We start from the raw sequence: 17,801 nt of genomic DNA on the forward strand, positions 1-17,801 counted from the left end.
GATGAGAGCTCCTCACAAAACCTGAAGGAGAAACCAATTTAATAGCTCCTTCACTCCTTCCTCCCTCCTGGAGTGCCAGTTGTGTGCTGAGACAACCTTGTTCTGATGAAAGAAATTTTACCCGCTGCTGTGACGCTAATTTTTTCATCTGGAGAGTAGCTCCTTATGGCAGCTCTGATTCAATTAGGGATTACAGGGCCCTATATCTCCCTTTCCTGGCAGTGTGTGCTAAGCGAGTGCAAATGAATTACAGCCCAATTATTTCCCCCTGGTCCCTGACGATCCTGGGTGCATCCATGCACCGAGATCTAAGGGAGAACTTAGGGAGAGAATGAAAAAACACAGCCGTGCTCCGCTTTTGGCATCTGGCCCTGGTTTTTATACATGCAAATCGAGTTTCCTGTTCATGGAACACAACCAAGCAAAACACCATGTCACAAACACAGTGCAGAGAAGGGCGTCCTCACGCCGGTCCTTCTCAGGGATCTGCTCTTCCTGAGGGCCCCCAAGGGTGTCTGGAAAGCTTCTGCTCCCCCAGGGATGGAGGGGAATTAGCAGAACACACCGGGGCATCCTCTGAGGGGCTTTCCTGGTCCTGCAGCTTCATCTCCACCTGTGTAAAATGCAGGGGCCATGCGCTGGCCTCTCCCTTTGTGCTCACGTTCCTCCTGTCCCTTCTCCCCGTGTCCCCAACACCGTCTTTGGTGCTGTATCATCACCTCTTATCCACAGGAATTTTGGCACATCCATACGTTTGGCATTTTTTTTTTTCCCTGCTTCCTGTCTCTCCTTTACTGGCTCATTTTTGTTTTTTTTAAAAGTGCAATTTATCTTTTTCAGAGATGCCAGTTCTGGTAAAGCCACTGAGGACTGAGGCTCTCCCTCCCTTACCCCCTGTACTTCATTATTTATGACACGTCAGCATCTCCCAGGCTGTCCTCAAGGAACTGGGACCATTCCTCAGAGTTATCAACCCCCAAGGGCTTGAAACTGAAGAGTGAAAGGCCTGAAAAGAGGCAGAGCAAAAGTGTTCCTCTGCCTCTTGGCTTGTCCGATCTCGTTCTGGATGCCAGCGGCTTTTCCAGTTGTGTGTCCTCTGTTGGCTCATGTGGAGCAGGTCATTTCACAGGGATTTGTCATGGGATCACTGATTCCCGGGGATCCTTGTGTCTCAGTTTTGGATGCTCAGTGCCTGGGGAGCCTCTCCCCATCACACCAGAGAGAACTCGGCCTGGAACCCGGAGCAGCGGTGCGTCTTTGGCGAGCACTTGGTCAGCATGGAGATCTGAGTGCTGAAGTTGGTGCCGTTGCTGCCCAGGGAAGGGTGGTGGTACTTCATGTCCGAGCCCAGGAACCGCTCCAGGTGCCACCTCCGCCACTTCCTCTTGAGCTCAGCCTGGACCTGGGCACGGGAAAGACACAAAAGGCAGCACAGAACATCACTTGGTGGTGTTCTGACCTGATGATGTGAGCAGCTGTGGGCAACCCACCCACCACGGGGCCAAGAATTACTTTATAAAGGCCACTAAACTCAGCCTGGCCAGAACTTTTAACCACATAGGACAAAAGGGGACACTTCAGTCAGTAAATTATTAGAGCAGAAATCCCTGAGCTTCATCAGAAAGGAATTTCTTATTGATACAGTCAAGGTGCCAGACTACTTAACTTCAATGACAACACTTTGTGAGTGTAATTAAGATGCTTTTTTTTTCACTGCCATGTTTTTGGTCCAAATAGAAATGATTTACCTACAGCTTGTTTGTGAAGTTGTCAATACAGCTGTGCTTTTTTTGTTGGTTTTTTTGGACAGAAACTGCTTGTTCCTGCTGAAAGAGTTCACAGAAATAACCTGGTTTACGCTGTCCCAGTTCAAATCCTGAACAAACTTGGCTGCTGTCCTTGTCCCCTCCTGCAGCCCTCTCGTCCAAATTTTTAGATAACAGCATGAATTAGATAAAACAGCTGTGTCCGAGGGGCTCTGGGATGAGGAAGGGCACAATCCCAGGATGAGAATCCCAGGACTAGAAATGTGGGAAAGGCAAGATTAATGCCTTCCAGAAATACGTTCACCTGCTGCTCTGTGCCTAACAAGTCACACCAATGCCTGTGCTGGTTTTGGCAGTGGGTGTGATCCTGGGGAGGATTCCTGGAGGCACTAAGTGTGAAACTAAGGGATTTATCCTGCCCTGCTGAAGGTGATCCTTTGGGATCAGGGTTTGTGCAAGTTCCCACAGGAGTTCTGCTGATGGTGTCTCGTGAGGAAAGGATGGGATTGGCAGCAATGCTACAGTGCACACATGAGTCCTGATGTGTTTAATAATTGTTTTTATTAACTGTGCTGAAAAGTGTCAGGGAAACAGTTGAATTGTTTTCCTGGAGTGAGAGATTTGATTTGGACGCTTCCCCCCAGTATTGTAACAACAGGATCAGGATCAGAACACTTCTCAATCCACTCTCCACACACACTCATTTTGTCCTAGCTGCAAACAGGACCCAAATGATACTGGTGGTCTGGTCTTACCTCTCCATTGAGAAAGCAGTACAGAACAGCCACCACAAATCCCTGGGGAAAGGAGAGAACAGGCTTTTAGCACTACAGAGAAGGAGAGAGTGTAGATCCATTCAGCTCTCAATGGAGAGATCACACAATCACAGAATTGTTCAGTTTGGAAAGGACCTCTAAGGTCATCAAGCCCAACCATTCCCCCAGCACAGCCAGGCCCACCCCTAACCCATGTCCCCAAGTGCCACATCTGCACATTTTTTGAACACTTCCAGATGCCAGATGTGCAGTGATGATGATGTAGGCAGGGATGTTAATCATTCACCACTGAATGAAACTTGCTGCTCAAAACCCCATCCACCCTAGCCTTGGACATGCCAATAATATATAAACTGAACTGAGGTGCTCATTTTTCCCTCTTAAGTATGAAAAAACCAGAGAGACCAATGTACAGAGGAACATTTTCTTTTCATTTCCTAGAATGAGGAGAGAGAATCTCCTTCTGGGACTCCAGAGGGCAAAATATAAATTTATCTTCCATCCTGGCCAGGCTGGAGTGAGTGGCTTTTCCACAAAGGTACAGGAGCAGTATGAGGCATGTCCAGGAAAAACCAGCTCATTACCATGTTTGCTGATTGCCATGTCAAACTCATTGTGCTTCTCCCTCCTGACTGACCTGGTGACAGATCTGGTGGCCCAAAGGGTGGCTTACCTGGAACGACCCAACCACAAGCTCAAAGACCAGCTTCACTTCTGCTTTGAAATTGTCAGGGAAGAAAGCAAACATGATGTAGTGAATGCCAAAGAGAGGGATCAGCAGCAGAGTGGACTTGGCCAGCCTCCTGTAGGAAAGACAAACATGAGCCACGAGGGGAGAGGGAAGAGGGTAAGATGCTGAGGAATCTTGCAGCTGAGCCCTGTGCAACCCCAAACATTTATTATTTCTCCTTGTCCCACAGACTGCAGATAGCTGGTGATTTCAGATGTGGTGGCACCATAAAATGTGATGTCTTTATTCCCAGTAGCTCTGCTGGAGGTATTTCTCTCTCCCTCCTCTCTTCTTCCCCTCCCACCAGAGATCTTTTTTTCATCTCCACAAGCTAAATCATCATCTAGCAATGTCTTTGTTTGCCTGGGATTTCTGAAAATTGCAGCTTCTGGGAGAGAAATGGTATGTTTAGCTCAGAATAATGACAGGCTACTGTACAATGAATGTCTCCAAAGGAGGGGGATGAACGGTATTAGTGCTTAATGGCATCATGCTGGGTAATCAGGGGTCTAATTAGGAAGAGATGATAATGTATTAAATATAATCATTATTAAAAAATAGCTGGCAGAAAGAAAATGAAATCAAGGGTCTAAGGATGCTTGTGGGGGTTTTGTCTCCCTTGGTCACTCACATCCTGTGGCATCTCCCCCTCTCTCAGAGGCTTCTGGAGAAAATTAAGCTAAGGCTGGGATATTGGAAATATTCATTCTTCCACCTGCGATCCCTTCACCTCCAAAGCCTCATCAGGCTCAGTCCTCTCAGACCATCTTCATTTATTTGCCACCTGCACAAGCCCACGGGGGAGGCTGATGTTGCAGCTTTGTGCAGAGGCACATCCCTGTGTCTCCCAGCAGAGCTCTTCCAGCTTTTCCTGGGCCTGGCCCAAAGGCAGCTCGACATTAAAGCTGTGATTGGAGGCTGTGGCTCATCCTGGGCAAAATGAGAGCCTGCAGGAAGCTGAGGGACTTTACAGGAATTTGCCTTTCCCACATGCTTCACTAGCAGGCACATCCCTGCTCATGGGGATCCAAAATCTGAGTTCTCTTGGATGCCTTGCTCTGCCACGGGACTGTCACCATCTCTGGTGATCATCCAAGTTCCCTGTTCCTCACTCTCAGAAGCAGCTCTGGCCAGTGGGAGCCACACTGGTGTGACCAAGCCCTAATTCCCCCAGCTCCTGACATATGAGAAAGTCACTCATTTTCCAAGCAGTTCAGTGAATATCAACGATGGCTTTGCTGAGATCTCTCCTCTCTCCCCAGTGTCTGAGGAACATCAGCCTAGAGGAGAAGATGTGATGCCACCTTTGTGTACCACGTTCACAGAAATGCTGTTTGCAACCTCCAGTGGATTAGAAAAATTTTGTCTTATCATTGCAGACAGCATTGGGGCCTTAATTACAATATTTTTCCTCCTGTGGTAATGAAAAGGACAAAAATGACAAACCTTGAGCCCTGTTCTCTGACTTGCACAGCTCCTCACACCAGTCCTTGGCTCCCAACACTGAGCTTAACCAGGTGTTGAGTTTTAGATTTTATTTTGGCATCAAGGCAAGGGCTCTGTGATATTTAAAGGACTCCACCCCACTGCAATCCTGCTAAAGGAAAATAATTTTCCCCAGTCACAGCGTAATTTCTTCCAGGAAGCTCAACCCTGGCTATGCAGGAGGCAGAACTGCCTGGGAGATTGTCTAAAGCTGGTTAAATCTGCTGGAAGCCATGGATTCTCAAAAACCCTTGTTACTCTCATTCCCAGCACATCCTAGACCTCCCCTCTCTGACAGATACACGTGGTGACAGGTAACTTAGGGAAAACACATGTCCAGTAACCTGCATGGAACCTGCTCCTGTCCTTGGGAAGGGGCAAGAGTGAACCAACATTTCCATCACTCTCCTTGAAATCATAGTGGGAAAATTACTCAGAGAACTTTGATGACAATACTGATCCACGGACAGGAACAGAATGGAGAGAGATGAATTTTTCTCAAGTTTTCTGTTGCAGAAGACAAATTCTATTTGCCTGGAATATTGGTGTCCTATTCTTGCACATGTCCCCGTCATTTCCAGAAAACTGTTTTGGGAGACTCATTTTTGCAGTTTCCAGTACTTGAAAGCCCAGTTCCCTGTGTGCAGCATTAATGAGGGAGTCAGCAGCACACCTGAACTTCCAGCCTGCAGCTAAACTCAAACCTTTTGGAACTGAACAATGCTGTCAGCGAGTCAGCAGGCCATGTTTGTGGAAAATAAACAGTACAAAATATACATGAGAAACAGGGAGAAATGCAAGTGAGATATCCAGGATGCTGTTAGTTTAAAACAGCTTTGACTAAGATTTGGCAGGTGGAATCCACACAGAATCACAGAGTCATTTGGGTTGGGAAAGACCTCCAAGACCATCGAGTCCAAGCTGTGCCCGATCCCCACCTTGTCACCAGCCCAGAGCACCAAGTGCCACCTTCAGGCCTTCCTTGGACACCTCCATGGATGGAAGCTCCAAACCCCCGTGGACAGCCCATTCCAATGCTTCACAATCCTTTTAGTAAAGAAATTCCTCCCAAAGTCCAACCCGAACCTCTCCCATCACAGCTTGAGGCCATTTCCTCTCATCCTGTCACTCGTTGCCTGGGAGTAGAGCCTGACCCCCACCGGTTCCAACCTCCTTTCAGGGAGTTGTGGAGAGCAATAGAGTCACCCTGAGCCTCCTCTTCTCCAGGCTAAACACCCCCTGCTCCCTCAACATTTCATAAGCAGCAGTTTTTTGCTGAGAACGGTTGGGTCCTGCTGGCAAACCCCAGGCTCTGGACCCCAGAAGTCTCCACAGATTGCTGTCTAAAAGTAAAAATCTTAGGACCACACTGAGAACTCACCTTGGTGGGATTCAGCCTTCAGTTTCAGGCAATTGATATGTGTTTCCACAGGAAAGTGTGGTGTCTTGTACCTACTACAGTCAACACAGTCAACAGAGATTTCCAGCCGCCCCAGGGAATATGGCTGGCGGCCAGGTGCCACTGTACAAGGGGACAAATCTCCCACAGGTCCTGGGTCCTCTGTGCCAGGTCCAAGCAAGTATTGGAGGTGTCCTAAAGCACCTCGTATGGCTTGGAAACCTAAAACTTTAAGGTCAGTTTGGAAGGAGCTCTGAGCAACCTGGGATAGTGGAAGGTGTCCCTGCCCATGGCAGGGGGTTGGAACCGGATGAGCTTTAAGGTCCCTCCCAACCCAAAACCTTGTGGGATTCCATGATTTCTGTGAAGTGAGCAACTGATTCATTCCCTAATGGAACTGAGCTGCCTTTCCAGGTGGTGAAGGAAGGTGAGGAGCTGTAGATGTGAGGATCAGTTGTCCTTCAGCAGAACCCCCTGTTGGGCAGGTCAGTGAGGGGAACTGTGTTTTACCAACTGCTGCACTACATTTGTTTACAAGGCAAAAAGAGCTTTCCTGGCAGCTCCCACCTCACAGGAAAATGTGTCCTGAACCCAAAGCCCAGCATGACCTCCAAGATAATCTGGGCATAACTCTTCTGATGCATGTTGGCAGCACTTTTGCTGAGGTGAACAGGAGCCAGCAGTGCCAGGACACTGCCCAATCCTAGAACATATCTAAATATGCTGATTTAATCTATGTACCTGCTGCAAACCTGGGGTCCAAAGATAAAATTCCCAGCTGGAAATCCAGAAGGGGAGGTGACAGAAAGCACAGGGTCTGGTAATGTTGGTGTGTTGTAATGACAGAAAAAGAGGTAAATTGGCTTTGGCTGCTGCCAGGAAAATTAAGGTCAAAAACTGGCATTTCCTTTCATAAATCTGAGAATCTTTTGAGGCAGATGAAATGAATAATTCACCATCACTAGAGAGAAAGGCTCAGTGCTGCAGCTGGGCAGGACTTAAGGAACATATTGTTACTGTTTTCCATCCTGCAGGAAGATGAACTGAGCTCAGATTTTTCAGGATACCCAAAAGCGCAACTCCCTCCGAAGACAAAGATTTGTGAACAGTGACCATGCAGACACTGGACTTTTGCACTTAATTATTTTCTAGGAAACATTTAATAACTATCCAGGATAGCTGAAAAGCGGAGCCAGAACAGTGGGAAGAGTCAAAAATAATCTGGTCTGGACTTTTATTTCATTTGCATTGGAGCCAGAATAAATCCTTTCACACAGACATTTCTTTCACTCTTAAAATACTGCAGCTGAGACCAGCCTAGGCCACTGAGAGAGATGTTGATCTCTCTTGCATGTTGTTCATTATATAAAGCCCCATTAAGGTCAACCTCATATCCCTGGAATAAAAGCATTAAGTCAAGCAAAACTTCTGAGACAGTGATCCTTCAAGAAATGTATTGAATTAATCCAATCTAGTTTAGAGGTCTGCTTTAGGATAAGGAAAACTTGTCATAGATTCTATTGAGTGTGCTAATTTTCTAGATCTCTTCTTCTTTGAAACTGTGGGTCATGAAAGAAAAAGCCCATACACTGTGGACAGCAACTTTTTGTTTTCTATCAGGGTCCCTCTGCCTTCAGAACCCAATAAATATTAAATATTCAAAGAAAAAAGTATATTTTGCTTCATGATCATTATCGTTAGTCTTATTTCTTCATCGTTAATCCCAGGAGAAATCTTTCTCACCTGCCACAAACTGATATAAAACCTGCTCAGCTGTTCTAGCAAATGCTCCATTTCCTAAATTCTAATCTGTTTTAAGCAATTAAAATTAACTGATCCTGATCAGTGCAGACAGACATGAACTAAGAAGCAATAACAAACTATCAAGCAGCCAAGCAGGTTTCTCAAAAACCACAGGATAGGGCTGCAAAAGTCTGGGACTTACGAATATTGGCTGGTTTCATTGTGCCCAACATCTGGGGAATGCAGCTTCTGGACCAAGATACGGATGATGCAGATGAAGAGGATGAAGTTCACCTGTCGGGATGGGAAGAGAGGAGTAAACCATCAGCATTTTTCCCCAGGAAGAAGAGCCCGTCACTAGAGGGGAATTCCTTTCACTGGAATGTTTTGGCCATGGAACGAGCTGCAGTTTAACAAGCCATGAGCAGAGAGCCCCGCTCGGGGGGAGCACATAGAAAACCGACACAGGATGGCATCTTGGGCCTGACATCAGCCTGCTTGGGACTTCGTGTCATACATCCCAAGTATGATGATGTCAAGCCCATAGAGCACAGCTCCGCACGATGTCCTGCTGCGCGCGGGAGTGCCGACGGCGGGGCGGGGAAAGAGCCTTGGGACGCGGCGGGGCGGCGGAGGCAAAGTTGTAGGATATCCCCGGACATGGGACCGGCTGCTGAGCGTGGCAAACGCTGAGGTGCTGAGCCAGGGAAAGCAAACCAAAACACGAAGCAGAATCCACTCCAGCAGGCCTCTACTCAATCCTACTGGCCATGTCCTGTCTGGAGACCTTGTGCAGCAAGGGATAGACCTCACCAAGGTAGCGGGAAACATTCCCTCCTGGAGCAGTCTGGCTGATACCCAGATTTTAGGTGGTTCTTTTCAACCCTGAAATCTCACAGTGCTCTGCCAAAGTACTCAAGCAATTTAATAGCAAAGGTGTAGAGCTAGGAATGGGAATGTCCTGGTGGCATGAATTGAATGCAAATCTACTTCTTTCAAGGTCCTATCCATTGAGTCACCCTGTTACTCATGCAACACAGACAGCAGAAAAGCAGTGACATTTCTGGGGACTTAGTTCAGTTTTAGTTTGGCACACAACTCCTTTCTTTATCCTTTCATGGTCAGTGAATGTGCAAATGATTCTGATTTTTAGAGGCTCAGTGGCTGGAAGGGATTGTGTTAAACCAGCCAATCTGATTCCCTGAAAAAATAGATTTAAGATTTCTTCCAGCAATTCCTACATTTATCTCAACAAAAGGTGAATAAAACAGACTGAAGCCCATCTCTCAAATAGACACTCTTTTTTCAAAGCCTATGAATGATTGGATATTAATTGCATTTCTTGATTGTGATGCATTGCTTAATCACTTTTTACCTATCCTGAGCCATTTATCATAGTTTCTGTTTGTACTTATTTCCTCATAAAAATGGTTTGTGTGTCTGATTTGGTGGCAAGTGAAATTTATTAGTTCAAACCAGTATTATCTAGATCAATTACACTAATGAGCATTGATAACACACAAGCTGCTGCAATGAAGGCAAGAATGGAGCAATTAAATACTGACTGTGTTGGCTTGGAGTGGTCAAGAGCAAACACGGAGTGGAATGTGACATATGGGCATAGTATAACCTTGGCATTCCATGGTAGAAGATACAGCAATCAGGATATTGGAGAAGTTGTTTAGATTATTTTTTCAACCCAGAGTATAATCAAAGGTACTCGATGTGTCCCAGTGCTTAACACCTTGAATGTACAATATATCTTGTGTATCTTAAAGATCTTATAGATCTTGTAGATGTATTTCTTCCTTACACTGAGATATCAGCTGTATCTCCACAGATTTGGAGGAAATGCTGCATTACCCCCCAGAGAAACCTGCTGTTCATCAGCTGGTGGTTATCATGCCCTTCCTTTAGGACAGATTTATAGGGTATCTGCTGAAGGAAAATCAGGAACTGCTGGGTAAATTCTGCTGGGCAATGAGGAAAAGATTTATTGGTCAAAAGAAAATACAGACTCATTGATCCGAGGAGAATAATGGGGTGTATTTTTGACTGAAAGCTTATCTCAGGAAAGGGAAAGTACTATCTATAGCTTTCTAGGATGACATAAATATTTGGAGATATGTCATCTAAGTACTGTATTTCTTATCAGTGAAGTAAACAGAGCAAGATGTCATTATTAAAACTTTCAGTTTGGAATCCCTGCATGACAAATGCTACAGAAAAAAAAAAAAAAGTCTTCTTTTAAAGGTCACAATGTACAAGGAATAAGAAGAATGTCTAAGGAAAGATTTCTTTTAAAAATAGATATATTTGATTTGATTTCTGTTGCATTTTTTTTGCTTCCCTTCCCACATCCTTTCCTTCATTTAAGAAAAGTCAAAGCTGAGTTTAACTCCAGTTCATTTGGTTTTAAGGTTTGAATCCATGCCCAACAGAGCAATGTTTAACAAGGATGGAAGGACCCAGAGTTCCTCAGAAGTGTCCTGGTTTCTATGGTCAGGACTGATCATATCCAGAGAATTAAAATCAAACACTTATGTTGATTTTTCTGGAAATTGGCCAAGCTCCTCTAGAATTTACACTAAAAATACACAGCTGGAATGCAGCTCTGTACTGGATGCAAGAGGCAGATTCCTGAGGGAATTCATCCACTCCCTTTTTATCTAAGCAGAAATTGGTGGTAGACTCATCTCATGTTACTTTGTAGTATTGACATCTACAACAGGACAAGTCTTCCTGGTCAGCTCAGAGAAACAAAACCACTCCTGGCACTTGTCACTGGATGGAATTCAGACATCCACTGATTCCTTAGGCAAAACAAGCCTTTCCTGGATCTCTCAGGAACATTCCTCAACCTCATCTGGCTGCACACTCCCATGGCCACTCCACCAAAGAGATGGAGGTGGCCAAAGCTACCTCAAAGGGAGCTCCACCTTGGTGGCCTGGTCACTCAAACTCCCATGGTGCTACAGGTGAAGGTGTTTTTCTGGAGGAGGAACTTCCTCATCCTAAGGCAAGTGTTCAGTGTACAGTGGGATTTTACCTGGCAGTGCATTTTCCATGGACATTTACAGGACACTTCTCAACACCCCTTCACCCCTCCCCACTTAGGACTAAAGGTGGCTTTGCAGCCAGCAGAATGTGCTGATACTTTACCAAAATAGACACCAAAATAGGAGTTTTAATGATCCACCAGAATGGGGATTCCACTACTTCCTCCCAGCACCTGAAAAGAAACAAAGCCAGACTTAAAACATCAAGCACAGCAAGCAAGCAGGTCTGTAACCTTCTCAGCTCTCCCTAAAAGCTAAGTTTTGCTAGGCTGGGTTGTGCAAAGAGGACTAAACCTCGTGTGTATGGACTGGGAATGGCCAAAACTTGCTTTGCAGTGGCTGTGAGTGCTGGTAGGTACCAGATATCCCAGACGTAATGCCAAGATTATCCCCTTGGCCATGGAATGGGCTGGAGGATGTTAGGCAGCATGAATGTGGGCGAGGTGGTGATTTTCTTAATTTCTCCTACACTGAGCTCTGCTGCAGGGAAATTCTGTCAAAACCATGAAAATCAATCAAAATCTATGAAAAGATTCATCAGGGCTCCAGCACTCTCCACCATCCTGGGTGGAGGAGGTTTGGTAAGCACAGAGAAATTGGCACCATCAGAAAAAAAACAATCCATCGTGTCCTTCTGAAAAAGATAACAGCCTGTGGTGGGATTGGCCTCACTAAATCCAGAGATCTGCACCTGAGCTATGGATTGAATTAGAAAAGTCCACAGGGTCCAGGGTGGGATTTATTTCCTCCTGAAGCCAGAACTGCCTGAACACACCACCACTCACCTGGGACTGCATTTTAAAGCCAACGAGGAAATGAGAGGAAAGGACTGATGTGGAAATGACTGATACTGCTCGGAACATGTTTATCTGCAGAGTCAGGTGAGAGAAGGTGCATTTTTAGGAAAACATTCATGGAAATTGGGCAGCTTTCATGTTAGGAATAGATTAGGGGAGCCTGCTGTAGACAATTTCACACGGATTCAGCTCCTCTAATTCCAAGTGTTGGCAGTGCAGGCAGCAGGAGATGAAGAGAGGCACTTTTAGGGCACAGTTCCTGAGACCTATTTTAAGCACCAACTTTAGGGTGATAAAAATTGCACTCCGTGGACTACACTGACTAAATCTCCACTAACTCTAAAGGGAGATGGAGCAAATTGCTCACATCCAGATGCTTCCAGTTAGGTGTATGCAGCCCTTTCATTTAGAATTAAAGTGGCCCTCATTATGTCTAGTGCACTTCATTTTTGAAATAAATTGAGACAGTCTGAATGAAGGTCACTTTCATTTGGAGTTAGAATGTTTAAATAGAGGCTTAGTGTTGTTTAACCAATCTTCCATAATTAGGGTTTATTTAATCTGGATTAATTTCCTGCTATTTTTTTCTCTGCAGGTAATGAAAAAAAAAATCTATGTTAGGTATTAATATATTCTGTAAATTCAGGCTCTGTTTTACTCAGCACAAAAATGTAGGGCTTTAAAGCCCCCAGAAAACGCAAAGAAGTCTGTATTTTTATTAAGAATTGTTGGAGCTGAGTGGGAATATATAGTAAGGAATGCTGGTGTCCAGAATGGTTAAATCCTCCTGTCTCTGTCTCATTGTAGAGGCTATTTATTAACAGAGTAAATAAGGTCAGTTTTATGCAGATAGAGTGAAACCATAAAGGAAGTGAGTAGCCCTCAGGAAATGTGCAGGCGTGACTATAAATCAAAAATGCAATGAGAAATCTGAGCTGCTTCTTGTACTGAAAAAAGGGCAACTCAGGACACATTTGGAGGGGAAGAGCACACGGGAGAAAATGGAGTTAACTCCAGGATGCAAATGCAAGAAGTAAGGGAATGCACACTGAGGAGAGAATAAACACTTGATTCTGCATCTCTTTGGAGTGTTTTCTTTTAAAACCCATTCCAATTACTGCAGTCTGACTGCTTGAATAAAAGCAAGAATGAGGATTTCAGGATCAAATCCTCTTTGCTTGCACATATCCCTGGATAACTTTGGTATCTGCCTGATTTCTTAGCTGCATTCTGTCTGCTTCTCATACAAAATATCAAAGGCTGCTGCTAGGTTAAAGAGGATGAAGAGTAGAGACTATAATCTGCCTGAGGAAAAAAAAAAACCCACAGAATTTTTAGCCTTTTTCTGTGAGAGAGAATTGGGTGTGTTTATCAATTCCTTGCTGCATGAGCATGTTTAGTGTCAATTCTGCAGGGTGCAAAGCTCTGCTCTGAGCAGGGGGTCAAATGCAACCATCAAGGTCTGCTCACAAATTCCCTGCAAATATCCTGACCAAGGCATTGGGAAGAAAACAGGGAGAGTGTCGCTGGCTTAAAGTGACATTTCAGGGAGATCTTGGAGCATTTCCTGGTTCCTGGTGACAGGGGAGAGGTTCCACTGCTGCTGGGTTGTGGGTTCCTAAGGCTGCAGGGCTTTCCTTGACCATAAAGGTGAGCAGAATTATAAAGGAAAGATAATTGAGGGCACAGGCTTACCCAACATCGAAAAAGTAAATCCTGACAATAGTCCAGGCAGTGATGAAAACGGAGGGGGCACCTGAGCAGAGAAGAGATGGTGTTGCTGTCAGAAATCATGATCAAACGGTTATCTGATTTCATTACCAGATTATTTAAATTCTGCCTAATTTCTCAGGGCTGTTCTCCCTCGCTCTCCATCTCTCCTGAGTGACTGAGGGGATGCCTTCCCTCAGGAGTGGGAAAATGCTTCACGTTGTCAACCCAAACAGGTAACATTGCCTTTCCCTCCCTCTGGCCATGCAAGATCAGCTCCCTGTAACTGATCCCAGCACGTTGATATTCCTGTTGCAGTGCCTAGAAAAAACTTCCAGTGGTGAAATTCAGGGAATAGGGACCACTTGAGAGTCCTACAGTGCGGACACCTGTACCTGAGGAGGTCACCACAGGCTCTCTTTAGCATCAAGGGGCAGAATTGTGTGCTTCTCACACACAGGTCATCCAGCTACGTTAAATGTTTGATTTAGGACAATAAATATGAAATATCCCTGGACCCTTTTGCCCTGTAAGGGAGCCTGGAGTGCCAAGTTCACACGCAGCTGTCTGTAGTTGGCCAGGTGAAGCTGCTTCTGCTCCTCACTCCATGATCTGCCAGACTAAGGTGGTCTTGTTCCATCCTTGCGCTGGCTCTTTTCTCTGTCTCTTGTCTTTGACTGGATTTAGGTTGGAAATACTCCAGGAAGGACACGTCTCTTTGCTCTGTGTTACTCACAGATTGTCTATAGTTTATTACCAGTCATTTCCAAGTGCAACCCTACTAAAGTCAGTAAGAACTGTAATTAGCACATCCAAATTATTAATTCATGCATAATCCATTCCAGATCCATCCCTGATGCCCTTGCAAATGATGGATGACTGGAAGGCCAAAAATTCCCTCAACCACCTGCCGTGTTCTGGAATTGCCCTCCTGCTCCCAAGCAACCTCAGGACACGTTAAGAGTGCAAGAAATTTCCTGTGATTTAAATTGTTACCTTCGTGCATTTTTCTTTAAAACCTTCCAGCTCTCCAGTGCTGAAATAAAGAATATCTAGAGCACAAGGTGAGTTTAACGAAGGTCTGACCTGATTAACTGAACAAGACCTGCTCCCATCATCCCTCCTTCTGCTCAGAGCACGGAGAATCATCTCTCTTTTGCGGTGTGAACCCGAGTGTAGCTCCTGTCAGTTTTGATGAAAGTTACTCCATGGGTAACTGATCAAATCCCAAGCCCAGGTGGATCCCTGGACAAGGCACAATTTTATTTTATCTTTTCTTCTCAAGATTCTTCCCCACTCTAATTATTTCTCAGTTTCTGCTATCAGGAGCAGGCAGTAGAAAATTATCTTCTTAGTTAAATATAAATCTTCAACTAAATGGCATAAAAGGGAAAAAGATCTCTGTTCCCTTTTTGGAGAAATAAAAGAAGTTGATCTGGTAGGATTAATTTGCATAAGTCAGCAATTCAGTTGTGAGTTACTTTGTGAAGAGCTTAATTCTTTCTTCCTTGCCATTTTTCTTATTTTATTTTGTTCTGCACATTTTATATTATTTTATTTTATTTTATTTTATTTTATTTATGATTTTGTTTCTATTTTATTTGATGTGTTTGAGACCAGATTTGTGTTAAAGCTGGAAAAATCATCAATGCAGTGAGCAGAAGGTTATCAGCATTAGCACACAGGTGATGGGATCTCAAGGCAGCTTGCTGGCCTGAATTCAGTGTCTGGTTCAGTCCAGGAGTTCTGCCTTGCTGGGATCCATCCTTACAATTTAAGGCCAATGCATGATATCAACTTCGGGATCCCAGTCAGGATCGAAGAATTCCTCCCCAATATCTAATCTAAATCTACTCGTTTTCAGTTCAAAGCCATTCCCTGTGTCCAGTCCTTCCATCCCTCGTCCTAAGTCCCTCTCCAGCTCTCCTGGAGCCCCTTTAGGCCCTGCAAGGGTCTCTGGGGCCCCCTGGAGCCTTCTCTTCTCCAGGTGAACACCCCCAGTTCTCCCAGCCTGGCTCCAGAGCAGAGGGGCTCCAGCCCTTGGAACAGCTCCGTGACCTCCTCTGGAGTTGCTCCAACAGCTCCACATCCTTCCAATTTTGGGGACCCTGCAGCTGGATGCATCTCTCCAGGTGGGGTCTCAGATGAGGAGAGTAGAGGGACAGAATCACCTCCCTCAACCTGCTGGTCACGTTTCTTTTGATGCAACCCAGGACACAGCTGGTTTTCTGGGTATGTTTTGGCCTCATGCCCAACCTCTCATCCAGCAGCAACCCTCAAATCCTCCTCAGGATTTAGGGGGGCTGGGTGCTGTATTCTACATCTCTGCCCCACCTGAGCCTTCAGGTATCTGTGCTAAATTCCTGCTAAAAATGCCACTCAGGATCCCCTCCTGGCGTCCGTCGGGGAGGAGATGCGTACCCCAGCCGATTAAGATGTACCACCAGAAGTACTTCCTCTCTGAGAAGAAAGAGATGACCAGCAGGGTGTGAAGGTACAACCCCTCCACCAGCAGCCAGAAGAAGTTGGCCATGACACAGTACTGGAAGAAAACCATCATGGCCTTGCAGCCTACCTGGAAGAGAAGAAATGAACAGTGGTGAAGCGCAGGAAAGACCAAATTACCAGGAAACCTTGCTCTGGGTGTATCTTTGGGATTGCTTTGTGCAGCACCTGAACTCCTTATGGAATCAACTCTATGGTGAAAAGCCAAGTCTAAAAAAAAGTTGCTCCCCTTTAGGAAAAGAAGGACTGGGATACGTATTTTTAAAATAAAGGATAGGCAGGAGAAGCAGGGTAAGCACACAAAAGCATGCACAGCTTTTATTGCACTGGAAGGGCAGAGATTTGAAAAGGGAAGGTGAATTGTTTACCTTCAGGGAATGAGTAATTAAACACAGTGACTTGCTGTGTGGAGATTTCACTGCAGCACAGGTAATGGCAACAGTTCCCTTAGCAAAGAAATAAATAAAAAATGGAAATTTCTGACACTTTGCACCCAGTGTGTCATTGCACATCCTTGAGATGTTGACTCAGAAACTGCCCTGTTGCCTTCAGGGAGTTTGCCTGGCTGATTCCCTGCACGTTCTGGGGCAAGTGTTTGCTCTCACTCCCTGGTTAGTGGCCCTTCCCTGGCGTCCTGCACATGTAGAATGCTGAATTTAGAGCCATAATTTGCACCAGTGACAAGACCCCATTTCCCTCCATGCTCCTGCTGAAAACAGTTGCTATGAAACACTGGTTAAAAGAAGAAGTGTGGAAAGTGTTTTTTCAATGCCACATGTTTTGGGAGTGTCTTTCCCCACCCTCAGCCCTCCCCTAAACCCATCAGTGTGTGACACTGGGGATGCTCACGGACTCCTGACAAACAACTTCCATGCACCTCAGCTCCCTCCTGTGAGGCAGAGCATAAACACGGACTTGCTGAGGGGTGGTGATGGGGGAAAGTGGAGGCAGAGCAGGCAGTGAACTCCTTCCAACTCAGAATATTCTGTGAGTGACTTCAGGGACTGCTGGGGAGGGAAGGTGGCACAGGGCTGAGCTGGCAAAGGCTGGGGATGCAGCAGCCTCATCCCGATGGCATCATCACACCTTTGGTCTCTCCCTGATTTTGTGTGCACATGGCTCTGTGACATTGCCACCGCTCCTTCCTTCCCCCCAAAGCCTGAGTGCCTGCTTGGTGTGTCTGCAGCCAGCTGGGATCTGTGTGTGTGTCCTCAGCCCTACTGGGGCTACTGAATTCTTTTATGGTTTCACTCTTGGCCCTAATTCAGCAGCTCTCAGGTGAGACACGAGGTTTAAGGGGGAAGATTTGATGCATTTCAACCACCTGCCTGTAAAACAAGGATTTCCTTGGAGATTGTACATCAGGGGATCCCTTCTGGGTGGCTGCACTGAACTTAGGGCAGAGACAGGAGGCTGGAGCACAGCACAAGGGACTGCAAGGCTTCACAGGACAAGGGAAGGCTGCTCACAAACAGGGCACGTGCTTTCTGCCCAGCAGAGACTCTCAGGAAGGGCCTTCCAGCCCGACTTTGCAGACTATTGCTGTACAGAGAGAAAGCTGTGCTGAACCCAGGCTGTGGCAGCAGAAACTGCAGATGCAAATCCATCCCTTCTTCTCCCAGTGCTGGCAAACATTGCTTTTGTGGCAGCCTCTGGCCCTAATTCCTCCCTTAAGGTGGTGGTGGCTTGTCACAAAGCTGAGGTGGATCAGGTTAGCAGTTGGATCCGATCATTTCTGAGGTCTTTTCAACATTAATGATTCTATGGTTTTATTACTCCATGCACATGGGCAGCAGCTGGGATTTGGCAACTTCTTCTCTGAGGGACCTGT

General features: G+C 45.8%; 1 protein-coding gene across 1 annotated transcript in view; it reads right to left on the reverse strand.

Moving 5' to 3' along the window:
• Positions 1–351: 351 nt before the first annotated feature.
• Positions 352–17,801, reverse strand: part of VIPR1 (vasoactive intestinal peptide receptor 1) — a 94,236-nt gene continuing 76,786 nt past the window's right edge. The window contains exons 7-13 of the mRNA XM_039549586.1: positions 15,887–16,040; positions 13,451–13,511; positions 11,062–11,131; positions 8,102–8,193; positions 3,216–3,345; positions 2,522–2,563; positions 352–1,402 (exon numbers count right to left, since the gene is read on the reverse strand). Coding sequence (XP_039405520.1) covers positions 1,211–1,402; positions 2,522–2,563; positions 3,216–3,345; positions 8,102–8,193; positions 11,062–11,131; positions 13,451–13,511; positions 15,887–16,040 — 741 coding nt within the window. The 3' untranslated portion in view covers positions 352–1,210. The remainder of the gene's footprint in view (positions 1,403–2,521; positions 2,564–3,215; positions 3,346–8,101; positions 8,194–11,061; positions 11,132–13,450; positions 13,512–15,886; positions 16,041–17,801) is intronic.

This window comes from Corvus cornix, chromosome 2 (assembly GCF_000738735.6).
Source record: "Corvus cornix cornix isolate S_Up_H32 chromosome 2, ASM73873v5, whole genome shotgun sequence".
NCBI classification, from domain to species: domain Eukaryota; kingdom Metazoa; phylum Chordata; class Aves; order Passeriformes; family Corvidae; genus Corvus; species Corvus cornix.